Source organism: Cladosporium halotolerans (assembly GCF_011745625.1).
Source record: "Cladosporium halotolerans strain TM138-S3 chromosome Unknown Sca3, whole genome shotgun sequence".
Classification (NCBI taxonomy): domain Eukaryota; kingdom Fungi; phylum Ascomycota; class Dothideomycetes; order Cladosporiales; family Cladosporiaceae; genus Cladosporium; species Cladosporium halotolerans.
In genome coordinates, this window is record NW_027191454.1 from 1,133,338 (window position 1) to 1,147,014 (window position 13,677).

Below are 13,677 nucleotides of genomic sequence, written 5' to 3' on the forward strand. Positions count from 1 at the left end.
TTGGGAGACGGAGCGAGTTGTACGCTGACTAGCAGTCACTCCTTGATATGCCGGGGCCAAGGTTCATCTATCGTCAAGACGCATACATAGAATGGGATGCCAGCCCATTCTCTCCTTGTGTATCCATCTTACCTCGCGCACATGTCGTTTTCAAGGAGAGCCCTCGACGAAAAGCAGATTTGACTACCGCTCTAACATCCCCTCCCCTCCCCTCAACCAGACTCTCACTTCAACTCACGCCCAGCCTCCACATCCTCAACCTTCTCACCATCACCCGACATACTCTCTCTCTTCACCTCGACTCCCTGGCCCGCGACCGAGCTCCTCCTCCGCTCCCCAACCTGCCTCGCCTCCTCCGTCTCATTGTAGCTGATGAGCAACTCGCCGTGCTTACCGTAGCGCCGCGGCATCTCGCGCGCGACTTTGACGACGTCGAAGGCGCCCTTGAAGCCTGACACGCGGTGGAAGATCTCGTCCATTTCTTCGAGCGAGCGGCCGGCGGTTTCGGGCTGTGGGTGGGATGGTGGGTCAGTGTTTGGGTAGGTTGAGGAAGCGAGAGGGCGAGGCTTACGTAGAAGAAATAGACGCTTGGGACCATGAAGGCGTTGATTACGGCGAAGACGATGTAGGTCTGGGTGGGTGTTAGTGTGTGCTCGGTGGGCGTCCGATTGGAAGAAGAAGGATCCTGACCTTGTAGCCGATGCTCTCGAACGCGACAGGACTGGGGAGGAGATGTTAGTCGAAGGTTGTGTGCATGGGCGGAGGGTTGCATGCGCAACTTACCAGACCATTACGACCATGAAGTTCCTGCAGACAAGGTTAGCTCATCCGATAACAGCATTCAACAGGATACGCTCCGGGACGTACCAGATCCTGTGCGAGCGTCAGCATGATCCCGCGATTACCATGAACTAAAACAATAGAAGGAGGACATACCAATTTCCAGTCGTGGATATAGCGTTGGCCGGAGCCCGAATCGACAGGGGCGTGATCTCAGCTACAAATTGTCAATATATCGATGGGAGTCACTACACGTCTGCGCTGGCGCTTACCAGGGTAAAGCCTGTAGGAGAGTATGTCAGTGATCGATGCTGCCGAAGATGCTAAGTTCAATGGCTTACCATGTCATTCCGAGCCAACCAACTGCAAAGAATGAGTTGAAAACGAACAGGAAAACAGCAGCCAGAATGCCAGTGGCAGTGCTGACATGGGAGGTGGCGCCAGCGAGGACGATCATTGAAGCCTGATTGATATAGGTCGTCAGTCAAGCAAGCGTAAAGAAAAGAGATAGGCCACTCACGGCTTGACCTGCCGCGCCGAACAACATCAGCTTCCGTCGCCCAAATTTCTCAATAGTAAAGATGGCGATGAAGGATGCCAGGAAGTACTCCGTGCCATTGAGGGCTGCGAGAAGGCGAGAAGTGAAGCCTGACAGGCCGATACTGTTTTCGAAGATCGTCGCCGCATAGTAGGTAATGATGTTAATTCCACTAATTTGCTGGAACATCTGATTGACGTAGGCAAGGATTGTCCGGTGCAAGTTCCTGTTCTTGTTCACGGCGAAACAATCCCTGAAGCGGCCCTGAGACATCTCGAACACGGTATCTTTGACTGCGTTGTATTCGCTCTGAATTTTTGGGTCGTCTTCTGGAAGGTCGGAAAGGGCGCAAAGAACATCCAAGGCTTCCTGGTCTCGGCCCTTGAGGATTAGCCTAGGTACGGTCAGTCCGATATTAGTGGTCGACGGAGAGCTCAATTTCTCACCAACGAGGAGACTCGGGCAGACCCGGGATGAATACGATGATTATCAGTGCGAGAAGGATTTGGAAGGCGATCGGGAATCGCCAAGTGACGGTAGAAGGCTCTAGGAAGGAAAAACCGAGGTCGATCCAGTAACTGATCATCACGCCGAACACGATCAAGGTTCCCTCGATCATGACCATCTGGCCACGGCGATGGGATTTCGAAGTCTCAGATTGCCAGGTAGGTACCGTGGAGGTATTCATGCCTTGGCGTTGTTAATTTCGAAGGATATCGTGATGCCATGTGGAAAACTCACCATTGCCGAACCCGGTGATGAAACGAGACGCAATGAGTTGACCGAGGCCAAAAGAAGCAGCTTGTATAGCAGCGCCAACAACCATGATGCAGCTCCCTACGAAGATCGTCTTCTTGCGACCCAGTAGATTACCTTGGACTTATCAGTAGATATTCCACGACGGTGATGCGGTTAGTGCTAGACCTACCGAGCCATATCGTGGCGACAGCACCGAACTGTGTAGGTGCGATGTTAGCAGGTGTCATGATATTTCGCGAAGCTTCTGATCTGATCCTTCTAGTCCTAATATCGCCTTTCGCTCTTTCTCTTGACGACACAATGTCCTAAAAAGATGCTTCTTCACAGTTGCCTCTGGGCGATAGACAAGGACATAGCAGGTGCTCAGATAGAGAGATTCGCATTGCGAAACCGTGAACACTTGGCTGGGAGGACTGCTAAAGTTGGGGGAGAAGAGCGAAAGGGAAAACCTACGAAGCATCCAAGAGTGTATCCTAAATTCACAGTCAGCGCAAGGGCTCTCGATACAGCTCGCTGTGCTCGCCGGTCTTTGGAAGCTTACCGCCGACAGTGATGCCCTGGTAGTTTGATGCTTGCGAGCTCGTGATGCCCTCTGGAGGCTCAACTACGTTGATCTCGGGGAAGTACCTCAGAAATGACGGTAGAGTAAGAAGACCTCCAAGAACACCCTGGGATCCGTTAGTGAGCGTTTGATAGGACCTGTTGCGGCAAGTCGCATCTCCATACCTGATCGTAGCCGAACAGAGCAAAGTCGATGCCAGCGACTATGGCAACAGCAATATTGAGCTGTGTGCCCTTCAGTCCGTAGAACTTCTTCATGGCGAACGTGCCTTTGGCAGAGTTCGGCCGTCTAGTATTAAGAGTTGTCTAGCAACTTGATATGAAGGATCCGTCTGCTATTCAATTGGCATGCGGAGAGAGATGTTCGCCCGATGCGATGTTTTAAGCAGACAGTGGGCAGCAAGAAGGCAAAAGTCGAGAATACAAACCAGAGGTCACGGCTATGATCAATCGAGTAAACCATGGAGCGACAACGGCGCGGCGTTTGGCTGGTGGGACGCAGCGGCAGAAAGAGCCGCCGGGGTGCCTTTCTCAGTCAACCGTCGACGCCACCTACCTGACCGTGCGTTGTATGGTTCGCATGGGTATTGGAGATTGCGGGATAAGGTTGGGGAAACGTGCGGGGTGTGGGCGAAGACGCGTGGGGATCATCGTGCGTGCACATCCTTCCCAGGGTGTTTTTCGAGGATCCTTACCACAAGGTGTATCGTTGAATCAAGCCAGCGACTTACCGGATTTTGGAGTTGCAACCGGGACATCGATACACCGGATGACTCTTCCGGATGGCTGTCTGAGGCTGAGAGTACCTCATACCGGGACAACATCACGCGGTGCTTAATATTAGCCTCACGGCGCGCCTAAGCCAATTTTAGCCGCTGCTTGGGAAGGCTTGGGAAATGGGCACCAGGGAGGAGCAGAATTGGCTTGAAGGCAAGCAAAGCCGCCGATGTCATTTCCGGTGCTTCTTAGGCTTGTAATCACGAGGGTCTCGATGATGTAGTTCAGACATTCAAACGGCCAGCAGGCGGCTGTCGTAAGCCCAGATCCTGATCTTCGATACGCTTGTTACCCTCCATGTGGATAGCATCAGCCATGCGTATGCCATGTATCTTGTCAAAGGGACAAAAGGTCTGATCATTCGCGAAGTCGAAGATCATGGAGGACGATCTGCCGTCGGCGTTTGCCCGGGGTCGGGAGCCGTCTGAATTGGCCGATCAGGAAAGTGCAACCCCACTCATCAAACTCACAACTGAAATCAAACACTGGGCTCAGGACCATGGCAACTCTGCACGCAGCCGTCATGTCGTCCTCCTCCGAAGAGCCCACATTCTGGTACAAAATCCTCGACGCCGCTCCTCCCTCGCCGCTCCCAGAGACTCTGCCCGCAACCCCGCTGGACGCGAAAGACGGCTTCATCCACCTATCGACCGCCAGCCAAATCCCCATCACCGCCGGCCTGTTCTTCACAAACGTCGATTGCATTTGGGTCTTGAAGCTGCGGCGCGAGAAGATTGACGGGAGGGTTGACTACCCGCCTGAGCTGGGGAAGTCGTGCCCGCACATCCACGACAGCAGGCAGGGGCTGGGAAAGCACAATGTTGAGCGGGTGATTGAGTTGAGGCGTGGGGAGGGCCAGGACTGGAAGGATGTGGATGGGATGAAGCAGCTCGAGGATTGAATGTACCGGTATGAAGAGCATGTCTGCGTGTTCTGATGTCGACACGAAAATCTGGGGTTTGGATAAAAAAACATAGGCGTTATAGAAATAGAGTTCCACTACGTGTGAGGCATTATATGCACTAAGACTGATCAAGTATGATGTTGGGCTGAGACCGCTGTATTGTCTGACCGACCACGCTTCAATCATCGTATCCCCATGAAGCCCTGGTACCCCTGGCTGGAGACCCTCGAGCGTTAACCACGACTGGAACATTCGTCTGCACAACTCCTACAGTAGCCTCCCTCTCCTCAAACGGTGTCGCCGTCTCAGCCAACGTAGAACGAGCCTCGGACTCTGAGTCCGCCGCGGAATCAGTCGAACTCCACCAACCCTCCGGCCTCGTCGGCCGCTCTGACCCTCGCTCGGTGCGCTCAGACAACGCTTCCGCAGTCAGCGGCGAGGTGGGCAGGGCGAGATCATCCTGTCTCCTGCCGCTCTGCTGCGGCAGCGAGTCGCGCTCGCGTGGCGATTGGATCCTGCGCGAGGGCTTAGCAATCACGGTTCCTTGAGAGCTGGCGTCGCTGCGTACGGACGCGGACGTGGGCGCACGTACGTGAGGGGTTGAGCGGGCGCTACCTGCGACGGGGAGTCGCGACGCCTGTGGGGATGACCGGGTGGCGTGTTGAGGTGTGAGGGCGAAGCGTTCAGGCGCGTTGTCGTCTTCCTCTTCGCTTTCGTCGAGGTTCTCGTCCGCTGCGTGGGCGACATCTTCGACGCCCCAGTCGTAGGCTTCGTTGCGGCGGCGTTCGTCGATGTCTTGTCTTCGGTGGCGTTCGGAGTCGGAGTAGTTGGGTGGTAGAGAACCATTAGGACTGTTGAGTGTGGAGCGCTCCAAGATACCGCGTTCAATGCCCTTCCAGCCTGACCTATCGGATTTTGTCTTGGACGGCAGAGCGTAGTTTTCGAGCGCTTCCAGGACGTGTGGAAAAACAAGCTGGTCTACGTCGCTGGCCCAAAGAAGATCCAGGTGCTCGTACTTTTGAATGCCCTTTGCGACCGTGTGCTTCGGCAACTCCTTGAGCATCAGCTTGATATCCACTAGGCTGTCACTTCCTCCGTAGACCAAAACGATCGGTGTCTTGATATTCCTTGTAGGGAACTTGGCGACCTTGTAGTATTTGTTGCCGTTGCTCATGGCGAGTGGTTTCGCCACTTCGTCGTCGAACATCTGGAAAGTGCCGTTTCTGATGATTTGAAACCAATGCACAACCGTCTTGACGCTGGAAAAGCTGTACAAATGCGGGTACGCCGCCAGCTTCTGGTGAGCAGTAATGTTCTTCGTATCCCAGTTGAAAAGAAATTTCAGACTTTTGTCGATGAAATACGTGAAGATACCCGGATAGAGCAGAGCCTGCCACATTGTTGCTGAGCCAAGAATCGCACGGCGGCCGAAGGCGAGGAATAGGATCTCAGGACTAGACTTGACGAAGCTGGCGACTATACCCGAAGCGAGACCGGGTGGTGCCATGGCAGGCGCTAGAGCAACGAACACATCGACCTTATCATTCAGAGTCGGGTGAATAGAAAGCGTGGCGAAAGCCTGGGCGGTCCCTTGACTGAAGCCGATATAGCTGAGGCTCGGCTGTTTGGTTGTCGAGAGGATGTAGTCGATCGTGTCGGGGATATCGTGGAACGCGAATTGGTCCATGCTGAAGTTCCAGAATGGAATATCGGTAGGGCTGTGATGCAAGCTCTTCTTGCTGTACTTGTTGCCTCTATTGTTGCCAAGCCATACATCGAATCCTTGCTCGACCAAAACGAAAGGTAGACATCGCTCTTTCTCAGTAAGACAGACCCAGACCTCACTGTTCATCATTAGACCGTGGTGAAGGTAGACGACTTTCTTCTCCACCGTCCCAGGCCCGGCGTTAACGCGTTGATCTTCCTCTCCCCTGCGCCAGCCCAGCCTGTGGACGCCCAGGAGATAGCCATCTCCAGTCTGCACAATGTGCTCTTCTGCGTAATATCCGTACAGCTCACATAGCTCGACAAAATCGCTGGCTTGAGCAATTGGGCTTGAGACCGACTTCTTTTTGTTGCGACTCCGTCTCGAGTGGGGAGAAGAAAGGCTGTTAAACGCGTTCCGTGAAATACGGTAGAGGAGTCTGACGACTGGGCCAGGCAGTAGCAGCGTTATTGTCCGGGCTATGACTTCGAAAATAAGAAGTGCGAAGGATGCGATGAGTGCGAGGTATTCCGAAAGGAAGAGTCGGCCAATGAAGGGCACGCGCGGCATGTTGGCGCGCGTTCTCAGGTTGTAGCTTTGTGACAAGGGTGTTGCTAGCAATACATTGGGGCGAAGTATCTTTTAGGTGTCTTCGTGAAATCACGTATTCAGGTATCGGGTTGGCATGTGGTGGCCGTTGAGCGCGGTGAGCTGGCGAGACGAAAGGGTAACATGGCTGGGGCGTGGTACCGACCTTGGAGTGTCAATCATGACCGCATTCTGCAGCTCGCCATTGTCATGTGAAAGTCGCTGACCCCTGCACGCCCGCCGGGCCGCGCGAAAGCTGGAGCCGAACAAGGCCAAACCTGCATTTGATGCACCAATTCATTGACGGATTAATCAAACCCCAAGTGCCTAGTCATCTTTCGCCGGAATACTGCTTGTCCGTTTCTCACCTTGCTACGAGACAGCTCGGGACAATTATACCTATCAAAGCCCGCTTCCCTCACAGCTAGGCTCGCCGGCGCACAATGCCCTCCTCCTGCAAAGACATCCGTTCGTATCCAATTTGCCCGAGCATCTATCTCACGAAATCTAACACTTCCTAGGCGCCGCGCTGGCCACATGTCTCCAACAATCCGACTGTGTAATGGTACACCGGAACACTCCCGCCGACTGCCTACGCCCGCCTCTCAAGGATACCCTCCCGACCCAGTGCCTGCAGCTCATCCGCGGCTACGGCGAGTGCAAGCGTGGCCTGGTCGACATGCGCAAGCGATTTAGAGGCAACAAGCCCATCTCTACAAGCAAAGAGCTGGAAGGCGAGTCTGGTGGCCAGCTGTACGCTGGTAAGAGCGCATACGAGGGTTCCGGGCCCAGAGGCTCGGACGGAAGAGATGACGCCGAATACGAAAAGTATGTGAGAAATGATGGAATCGAAGACGTTAGGAAAAAATAAAGAGGATGGTTGAAGAGTCATACAGGGTCTGTTTTCGAGCGGCATTGGGTGGCGTTTTGGGCGGGTCATCGCATCTCATGGGAAGATACCACATTGTACAGATATCTCCAAGCAATGGTAAAGCATGGGAAGATCAGCGGAGAGGCTTCTCTCCCATGGGTCCATTTGCTGTGTATCAAAAGCCATATGATCCTATTGTCTCGGCGACTTTCAGGTTCTAGTCCGAGTTTCGAGGCAAAGAACTACGGACTCTAGGGGCCCTCTTCGGCGAAATCTTTGTATTTTGGGCTCTTCCACCGGATTCTCTTTGTGCAGCTAGAGATAGGCACATTACAGCCGAGCGTGAGAGAAGCGTTCAATGGTGGAAGCGAACAGACGACAACTGGAAACGGAAGCTGGCGTGGAATGGTACTGTTCATTGGCCTACTTGTTCTTCCTGGCCAACCAAAACAAACTAGTGACTCTGCGATTTCATCGCCTGAACCATCTTTTGGAAGGTCGCTTGGCGCTCCTGCTCCCATCCGTTGTAGCCCATGAAGGTCTTCACCATCTGGACGGGAACCTGCTCGTTGGCTTCCGCGCAAAGGCCAGCGAAGGCCTCTTCAGTGAATTCATCAAGCGGCATTCCCACTTGCTTTCCCTTGTCGCCCATCTCGGCGTCGTGGAGTTCGGTCTGCACAGCGGGCGGGTACAGCTCGATGATCTTGACATTGCTGCCCGCGTCCTTGAGCTGCTGACGCATGGCCAGGATCATGTGGTGCATGGCAGCCTTGGTGGCGCAGTAGTTAGGGCAGTGCAGGATGGGAACCAACGCGAGACCAGACGTGGTGTAAATGATCGACGTCTCTTGCGGGGCCTTCTTCTGAAGGTGTGGCAAGAAAGCCTTGGTCAGGTGCATGTTGGCGGTGTAGTTCGTGTTCATCTCGAGGTCCATCTTGTCGAGGTCGACGGTCTCGGGCTTCGCCCAGTTGACCGCTCTCTGGAGACCAGAGTTCATCCACACGCAGTCGAGCTCAGGGTGCCTCGAGAACATGTCGGCCGCAAAGCCCGGAATTGCTTTGTGATCGGTGATGTCGAACACGGCGGAGTCGACATTGCCTTTTGAGCCGTACTGTGAAACGAACTTGTCGAGGTTCTCCTTTCTACGCCCACTGACAATGACACTGGTGCCTGTCTCTACGAGCTTTGCGGCGAGAGCCCAGCCAATGCCACTGGTGGCGCCGAGCACGAGGACTTTTTTGTACTGCAGAGATGGCATTTCGCGGATATTTTTAGGTGTGGTGAATAGATTTTGCTTCAATTATTGATGAATCGTGTCGAAATATTAGGAGTAAACGCTACGATCCACATGGCGCGGGAAGATATCGATGCTACGTGTGTAGTATGTGCCGGCCATCCGCGGGGGTATCATGATGTAAGATCGGTGGCTGCCAGCTCCATACTACTGTTTGCAGAAGGCTGTTCCCCGACGCTACTCGGGATTTCAGAACGTCGCGAAAGCCGCTTTCTACTCTTTCCCTAATAGCTCGCGTAGACGAGGAGGAAATAAGATAAAAAGATAGTAATAGGTAGATTAATATTAAATCTATTATATCCATAAACTAAATAGCGGTATTTCCGTAAGATTACGGTAGAGCGTAACTTTTCAATATACTCGGATTTCCTTCGGAATCTAACCCTAACCCTACTTACCCTACGAGAAAGAGAATTACTCGTTTAACGAGCGTTTATAATATATCTATCTATTAAAATTGATATAGAAAGATAGCTATATTCTACTATTATCTTATATATAAATATAGAAGTGTAGATTCGTTATCCGGATAAGTTATCGTAGAAAGAGTGAAAAACGGCTTTCGCGACGTTCTGGAATTCCGAATCGCGTCGGGGAACAGGCTTTTGCAAACAGTAGTAGCTCCATGCCCAAGCTGGGCCATCTGGTATCCGAGTAGCTGACGGCAAAGAACATAAACGTTGTCGGCAGGTGTGCATGTGAGACATAGAGACGCTTCGGCAGTCAAGATGGGAGTCGTTACTACACACGTGGGTGGCTGCATGAGCGATGGAGGAGGCCGAAGGTTTAGCCTCAAAGCCAAGCTTCGTATCGATGTTCCTTCGGATGACTCCCAGAAGCGTTGAGATTTCGGACGGACAAATGTCTGAGATTCTTGTCGCCCTGACTACCACTACGATCACTGACAGGACATGCTCTGGGATGCTGTTTCCATGTGCCAATGCTTGTGAATATTGAGATTCGATTCCATCAATGTAGATTACGAGGATATCTTCGACGCGACTATCAAAAGATCTAGGTACCTCATCTCTTGGCTGCATATACGTGAATAGATCCTCCCCGCTACCCGCCGGGTAAGACATTTCCCGCAAAATCGTTGCCCGATGTCGCGATTGATAACGTTTTATTATTTCGGGCCTACTATGATGGGCGAGTATTTATTATAGACCGACGATCCCCTTGAAAAGATGACTTCTTCGCGAGTAGAGTGTTCCTCCATCCAACCTGAAGGATCAGTCCTTCGCTATAGATTTGTACAGTAATGTCTAATACTGGGGAAGTGAAAGAGCAGGCGACAAGCGAAACTCACGCAGTGCCGGTGGGTTCAGATTCTGGCGAAGACAGCAGAAAATCTAGTCGCGAGTATTTCGACTCTCGAGAGACGCTAGATGACTATGGCAAAAACTCTGAAGAGATCCGATCTCAGAATGTTGGGAACAATCAAGACTACGACTCCGAAAAGGCAACACATGGCGATCCGGTCGAACGAACGATCACTACGGGCTCACAACTTCCTATGTCCAAAGCTCGAGCGATAGCACTCGTGATCACACTGACCGGAGCTGCATTCTTGAATACGATGTCGAACCAGGCCGTCGTCATCATCTTACCAACCATCGGACGCGATCTGGATATTCCTGCTGCCCGACAACAATGGATTGTCTCCGCCTATTCGCTTACGTTCGGTTGCTTCCTACTCCTCTGGGGTCGTCTGGCAGATGTCTGCGGCAAGAGAAAGGTCTTCATCTGGGGGTCTGCCTGGGTGTGCGCCACAACCCTTGTCTGTCCATTCGTCCCGAACGAGATAGGTTTCGACATCTTCCGAGGATTGCAAGGTCTCGGTGCGGCTGCGAATGTGCCAACGGCAATCGGCATCTTGGGTGTAACGTTTCCTCCAGGTCAAGCGAAGAACTACGCTTTCGCGACATACTCTGCCGGAGCTCCCTTGGGAAGCGTCATTGGCAACATCCTCGGAGGTGTCGTCGGACAGTATGCTAGCTGGAGATGGGTCCTTTGGATACTGGCAATCCTTGCAGCAATGGTCACTGTCGCCGGCCACGTTGTCATTCCTCAACCCAAACCTCAGAGCCAACCCCTGGACCTCAAGAACGCCGTCGACTGGGCCGGCGGCGCAACTGTCACAATCGCGATCCTCGTCCTCCTTTTCGCCCTCACAGAAGGCAACGTCGTCGGCTGGGCGACCCCTTGGATCCCCGTCCTGATCGTCATCGCCTTCCTGCTCCTCACAGGCTTCATCCTCTGGCAAATGCACCTCGAAAAGAAAACATCCCGCCGCCCCTTGATCAAAACCTCCATTTTCAAAGATGCCAAAGTCTCCGCCGCCATGTTCGCCATGATGGCCTTCTTTGGCGCCTTCAGCAACTTCCTCGTCTTCGCCACCTTCTACTACCAGGACTACCAAGGCCTGAGCACCATCCAGACGACGCTGCGCTTCCTCCCCACCGGCGTCGTCGGCATCGTCGCCATCTTCATTGTCTCGCAGATCCTCGCTCGCGTCAAAGTCCACTACATCCTCATGTGGGGCATGATGTGCTGCGCGATCGCGTGTCTGCTTTTCGCGGTCCCTATTCCACCTAGCACGACGTACTGGGCGTTTGGGTTCCCGGCTATGTGTCTCTCTGTGCTGGGAGCTGATGCGCTGTTCCCGAGTTTGCTGCTCTTCACGGCGCAGAGCTTGCCGAAAGAGGACCAGGCGTTGGGTGGAGCCACGATCAATTGTGTTGGGCAGGTTGGGCGCGCGATCGGGTTAGCGATTTGTACGGCGATACAGGTTGCTGTGCAGGAGGCGAAAGAAGGGCCCGCGGAAGCTGTCACGGGCGAGGGGAGTGTTGGCAATTCGGCATACTTGAGCGGGCTGAGAGGTGCGCTTTGGTTTAATTTCGGGACTGCGATGGCGGGTTTCTTGGTCGTTGCGGTTGCGTTTAGGGGAACGGGCAAGGTTGGCAAGAAGTAGCTGTTTCTTTCTTTCCTCTTTTCTCTCAATTGCGCGGATAGATCTTACGAATGCCACGACTCACCCAATTTACCTTACAGATGCGTCCTCCCTGCGTCGCCATTGACCAATTCCCACACCTCAAGCCCTTGCTCCCACCGATCGTCCTCCCAGACGTCCGTCTCGCCATCGCTCCTCCACCGCCTCATCTGCTTGGGCGTGGTCGGTCCCCAATTGACAGACTCACCCTTGACGAAAGCAGCAAAACCCTCGTTCCAGCCCTTCAGCCAGGCCTTCTCCTGCTCCGTCATGCCAGGCGCATAATCCGTTCCCCAGAACCAGATCGGCACGTCGGTCGAATGCGTAACTTCCCATTCGACAGGCACGCTGTCATCGACGCATTTCAAGCGCCTATCGAACCGATAGCGCAGCACGTCTTTGCCCGGTTTCAGACCGCCTTTGAACAGCGCGTTCTGGAATCCGCGCTCGAGATGGTGCACTTGAATGTCGGCGTAGATGTGCCCGAACAAGTTCTGCCAGTCCGTGTATCCAGACGGCAGAGACTGCCTTCTGTGGCAGTAGTGGTGCATTAGTTTCGATACTACGCGCTCGGGATAGTCGCCGCAGAGGCGAGTGTAGACGGAAGAATAGGAGTTTGAAGGGATTCGCCAGTTGCGATATAGATTGTGCTCGTCCCTGCACTCGCCGTTGATGAGGGTGATGCCACGGGCTCGCATTTTGGAGGCGAAGTCGCCGCTGTTGATGTTGGAAATCAGATCGCGGGCGATGAAGGTATCGTCGGTCAGGGCGCGGAACTCGGAGATTTTCATATCTTTTTGCACCGAGATGAGACGCTGCCATGGTAGGGTTCGCAGCTTTGCGAGTTTCTCCGAGTCTGGGAGGTTGGAAGAGATGCCGAGCCTGGTGATGTATTCATCGAATTGCTTTTGATGCTCGTCCAGCGTCTTCGGCTGCACGCCAGGACTGTTTGAGAACATGATCGCTCGTTTGATGATGGCTTTCTCTCGAGGCACGCGGTATAGCTCATGCGCAAGCTGCTGGAATGTTGAATGGGAGCCCGCCGAGTAGCCGCCGACGGTGATCTTCGAAGGGTCACCACCGAAGAGAGTGATGTTCTTATGCGTCCACTCTAGAGCTACCCTCTGATCCCAGAAGCCCATATTACCAACCGATTCCCCGTTTTTCGTCGCTTCGGCCGCGAGCTCTTTGCCCGTTAAGAAGCCCAGAGCATTGAGCCTGTACGAAGGCAAGACCACAATGTTATTGAATGCTGAATCACCAAGCAGTGGCGCCAGAGCAGCAGGCTTCCAGTTGGCATTGCCCCACTGAAGGAAGCCTCCATGGATGTAGAAGAGGACTGGCCATCCATTCTTGGGAGCCTCTCCTGTGGGGATCCATATGTTCAGTTGCAGGCAGTCCTCGTCCAGTAGAGAAGCGTCAGGGGGGCTGCGGTTCGGAGGCTGCGGGCACATTCCCGTACTCCCTGTGAAGTTGCCCGGGTTTGCTACCGTGCCGTATCGATAGCAGGGAGGCAATTTGCGAGGTGCACGGAAACGGTAAGGACCAAGCGGTGGCAGGGCATAGGGAAGTCCGCCAAAGTATCGCAACACCGGCCTGTTCTCAGATGTCACGGTCAAGCCCTCGATGTGCCCCAAAGGGCCGGCATCCAGGTGGAAGCTTTCCTGTTGATATGGCATGATGAGGTGAAACGTTACTCGAGTGCGATATGATGTCTTGCAAATTGGTCTGGAGGAGTGATTGAGATAGGCTGTTATATCTGAACATGTCCTTGCCTTATCTTGAATACTGCCATTCTCCACTATAGCTCGTCTGCGATAGAGATAGAAGATTGATAGCCTACATCGGAGCAGTCGTCCCCGAACTCTTACCTCGGCTGCACTATCCCCCTTCAGCTTCCCCATCTTC

The 13,677-nt window shown here is 53.5% G+C and overlaps 8 protein-coding genes across 8 annotated transcripts; 3 read left to right on the forward strand and 5 right to left on the reverse strand.

The window, feature by feature from the left end:
* Positions 1 to 12: 12 nt before the first annotated feature.
* WHR41_01384 (uncharacterized protein) lies at positions 13 to 800 on the reverse strand (the record flags this gene model as incomplete). The annotated part of the gene is made up of 4 exons (XM_069369990.1): positions 13 to 509; positions 572 to 631; positions 691 to 721; positions 784 to 800. The coding sequence occupies 4 exons, from the start codon at positions 798 to 800 to the stop codon at positions 225 to 227; spliced, it is 393 nt and encodes a 130-aa protein (XP_069233380.1). The 3' UTR covers positions 13 to 224.
* Positions 801 to 1,117: 317 nt separating this feature from the next.
* WHR41_01385 (uncharacterized protein) lies at positions 1,118 to 3,174 on the reverse strand (the record flags this gene model as incomplete). The annotated part of the gene is made up of 8 exons (XM_069369991.1): positions 2,804 to 3,174; positions 2,619 to 2,745; positions 2,531 to 2,550; positions 2,247 to 2,274; positions 2,060 to 2,191; positions 1,765 to 2,008; positions 1,301 to 1,712; positions 1,118 to 1,243 (listed from the first exon to the last, which is right to left on the reverse strand). The coding sequence occupies exons 1-8, from the start codon at positions 2,894 to 2,896 to the stop codon at positions 1,118 to 1,120; spliced, it is 1,182 nt and encodes a 393-aa protein (XP_069233381.1). The 5' UTR covers positions 2,897 to 3,174.
* A 764-nt stretch (positions 3,175 to 3,938) lies between these two features.
* On the forward strand, positions 3,939 to 4,316 carry WHR41_01386 (uncharacterized protein; the record flags this gene model as incomplete). Its single annotated transcript, XM_069369992.1, has 1 exon — positions 3,939 to 4,316. The coding sequence occupies one exon, from the start codon at positions 3,939 to 3,941 to the stop codon at positions 4,314 to 4,316; it is 378 nt and encodes a 125-aa protein (XP_069233378.1).
* A 181-nt stretch (positions 4,317 to 4,497) lies between these two features.
* On the reverse strand, positions 4,498 to 6,594 carry WHR41_01387 (uncharacterized protein; the record flags this gene model as incomplete). The annotated part of the gene is made up of 1 exon (XM_069369993.1): positions 4,498 to 6,594. One exon carries the CDS (start codon positions 6,592 to 6,594, stop codon positions 4,498 to 4,500), a length of 2,097 nt encoding a protein of 698 aa, XP_069233379.1.
* A 304-nt stretch (positions 6,595 to 6,898) lies between these two features.
* WHR41_01388 (uncharacterized protein) lies at positions 6,899 to 7,678 on the forward strand. Its single transcript, XM_069369994.1, has 2 exons — positions 6,899 to 7,080; positions 7,134 to 7,678. Exons 1-2 carry the CDS (start codon positions 7,056 to 7,058, stop codon positions 7,481 to 7,483), a joined length of 375 nt encoding a protein of 124 aa, XP_069233372.1. The 5' UTR covers positions 6,899 to 7,055; the 3' UTR covers positions 7,484 to 7,678.
* Positions 7,679 to 7,937: 259 nt separating this feature from the next.
* WHR41_01389 (uncharacterized protein) lies at positions 7,938 to 8,741 on the reverse strand (the record flags this gene model as incomplete). The annotated part of the gene is made up of 1 exon (XM_069369995.1): positions 7,938 to 8,741. One exon carries the CDS (start codon positions 8,739 to 8,741, stop codon positions 7,938 to 7,940), a length of 804 nt encoding a protein of 267 aa, XP_069233373.1.
* Positions 8,742 to 10,038: 1,297 nt separating this feature from the next.
* On the forward strand, positions 10,039 to 11,751 carry WHR41_01390 (uncharacterized protein; the record flags this gene model as incomplete). The annotated part of the gene is made up of 1 exon (XM_069369996.1): positions 10,039 to 11,751. One exon carries the CDS (start codon positions 10,039 to 10,041, stop codon positions 11,749 to 11,751), a length of 1,713 nt encoding a protein of 570 aa, XP_069233120.1.
* A 74-nt stretch (positions 11,752 to 11,825) lies between these two features.
* Positions 11,826 to 13,448, reverse strand: WHR41_01391 (uncharacterized protein; the record flags this gene model as incomplete). Its single annotated transcript, XM_069369997.1, has 1 exon — positions 11,826 to 13,448. One exon carries the CDS (start codon positions 13,446 to 13,448, stop codon positions 11,826 to 11,828), a length of 1,623 nt encoding a protein of 540 aa, XP_069233119.1.
* Between the last annotated feature and the right edge of the window lie 229 nt (positions 13,449 to 13,677).